At 47.5% G+C, this 1,756-nt stretch overlaps 1 protein-coding gene across 1 annotated transcript; it reads right to left on the bottom strand.

Annotated features, from left to right (window-relative positions):
• Positions 1-32: 32 nt before the first annotated feature.
• LOC118974370 (olfactory receptor 3A1-like) lies at positions 33-980 on the bottom strand. Its single transcript, XM_037027763.1, is given in 1 exon segment — positions 33-980. A coding segment is annotated over 1 exon segment (948 nt).
• Between the last annotated feature and the right edge of the window lie 776 nt (positions 981-1,756).

The raw sequence follows: 1,756 nt of genomic DNA on the forward strand, positions 1-1,756 counted from the left end.
AAGAAAAGGAGGAAGTGACACTGCACAGTTTATCAAGTCAGTGACCGCTTCCTTGGGATCACCCGCCAGAGGGCACCCTGCACATGAGAGTTCCGGAGGCAGTAAATGACTGGGTTCAGCATGGGGTTGGTGATAGTGTTAAAAATTCCAACAGCTTTATCCTTATCTGAAAGCTTGGCTGAACCTAAATGCATGTAGTTAAGAATTCCTGAGCCATAGAATAGAGAAACCACAGTGAGATGGGAACTACATGTGGAGAAGGTTTTCTTTTTGCCCTCCACTGAGTGGATTTGTAAAACTGCAGCTGCCACATGGGCATAGGAGGTGACAATGAGAGCCATGGGTGTACCTGCCATTAAGAAACCAACAGCAAAGAGCAACTGATCATTGAGTTGGGTGCTGGAAAAGGACAGCTGGAAGAGCTGTGGGAGGTCACAGTAGAAGTGAGGGATCACATTGGGACCACAGGAGTTGAGTGTGGATATGACCACAGTGTGAGTCAATGCATTGGTAAAGGGTTAGGCCCAGGACACAGCCACCAAAATCCTCTGGACAATATGACTCATGTGGGTGCTGTAGGTGAGGGGCCGGCAAATGGCCAAGAATCTGTCATAAGCCATGGCTGTCAACAGGAAGCAGTCCACACCAACCAGTAGACCAAAGAAGAAACACTGTGTGAGGCAAGCTCCATACAGAATAGCACACTTGTGGGTCAACAGATGACCCAACATTGAGGGGACAGTGACAGTGATGCACCCAATATCCACAACTGACAGGTTCCCCAAGAAAAAGTACATGGAGGTGTGGAATTTGGGATCCACTAAGATGGCAGCCAGGATGCTCAGGTTGTGTCCTACTGTGACTAGGTAGGCAAAGAGAAAGAGCACAAAGACAAGAAGCCACAGCTCTGGCGATTCCACCAAGTCCAGTAGAATGAACTCAGTAACAGCAGCTCCATTTGCCCCAGATTCTGGATCCATCACCAACGTCCTGGTGTGGAAGTATCAGTCAACTCAAAGCATTTACGCAACATAAGTGTTTTACAGCACCTGTGTTCATAGCTTCCTGAGTAGTCCACGGCTACTCAGGTGATGTAGTCATGGACTCAGTAGTCCAGGTGATGATGTTACTTTACCCCTGACCACACCTCACTCACTGACCTTCCATCACCCCAAAGTCTTTATTCTACTCTCAGCTGAGATGCCCCAAATTAACATCACCTTCTCTCTTCTATAGTGTCCCTATTGTAAGGGTTAGAATACTTGGGAAAAATAAATTAAAACAAAAGCTGACTTCCTCTTTGACTGCAGTAAGATTAAGAGAGGATTTCCCCATTTTCCTCTGAGGGCTTAGCCCAAAGCAACAAGGAGATTTCAAAATAAAAATGATATATCCAGAAAAACTACAAGACATTTTAAAAACTAACCTAGGACACCTGGGGGAAGATGGCGATGGAGCAGGATGGAGCGGATTCCATCTCCCCATACACATGGGAGAAAAACCTGGCTGATCTATGGAGGAACAGAGAAAACAGCCAGCAGTTTCCCAGCATATATGAAAATAAGAGACCAGAAATTGTAGCAGACTCTGAAAAACCAGACGGTAAGGAGATCGGAGCAAAGACAGGAGCAGCGAGGGCCTCGGCCGGCACCCAGGGTGGTCTACCACAGACTCTTTGGGAGCCCCAGGCCTGATGCAGGATTCTTGGGAGAGAGTTGGGTCATCAGCTCCCTCCCTCCCCAGCCAAGCAAGGTTT

The sequence above is a fragment of the Sturnira hondurensis genome, unplaced genomic scaffold (assembly GCF_014824575.4).
Source record: "Sturnira hondurensis isolate 20B ecotype Veracruz unplaced genomic scaffold, ASM1482457v3 Scaffold0019399, whole genome shotgun sequence".
NCBI classification, from domain to species: domain Eukaryota; kingdom Metazoa; phylum Chordata; class Mammalia; order Chiroptera; family Phyllostomidae; genus Sturnira; species Sturnira hondurensis.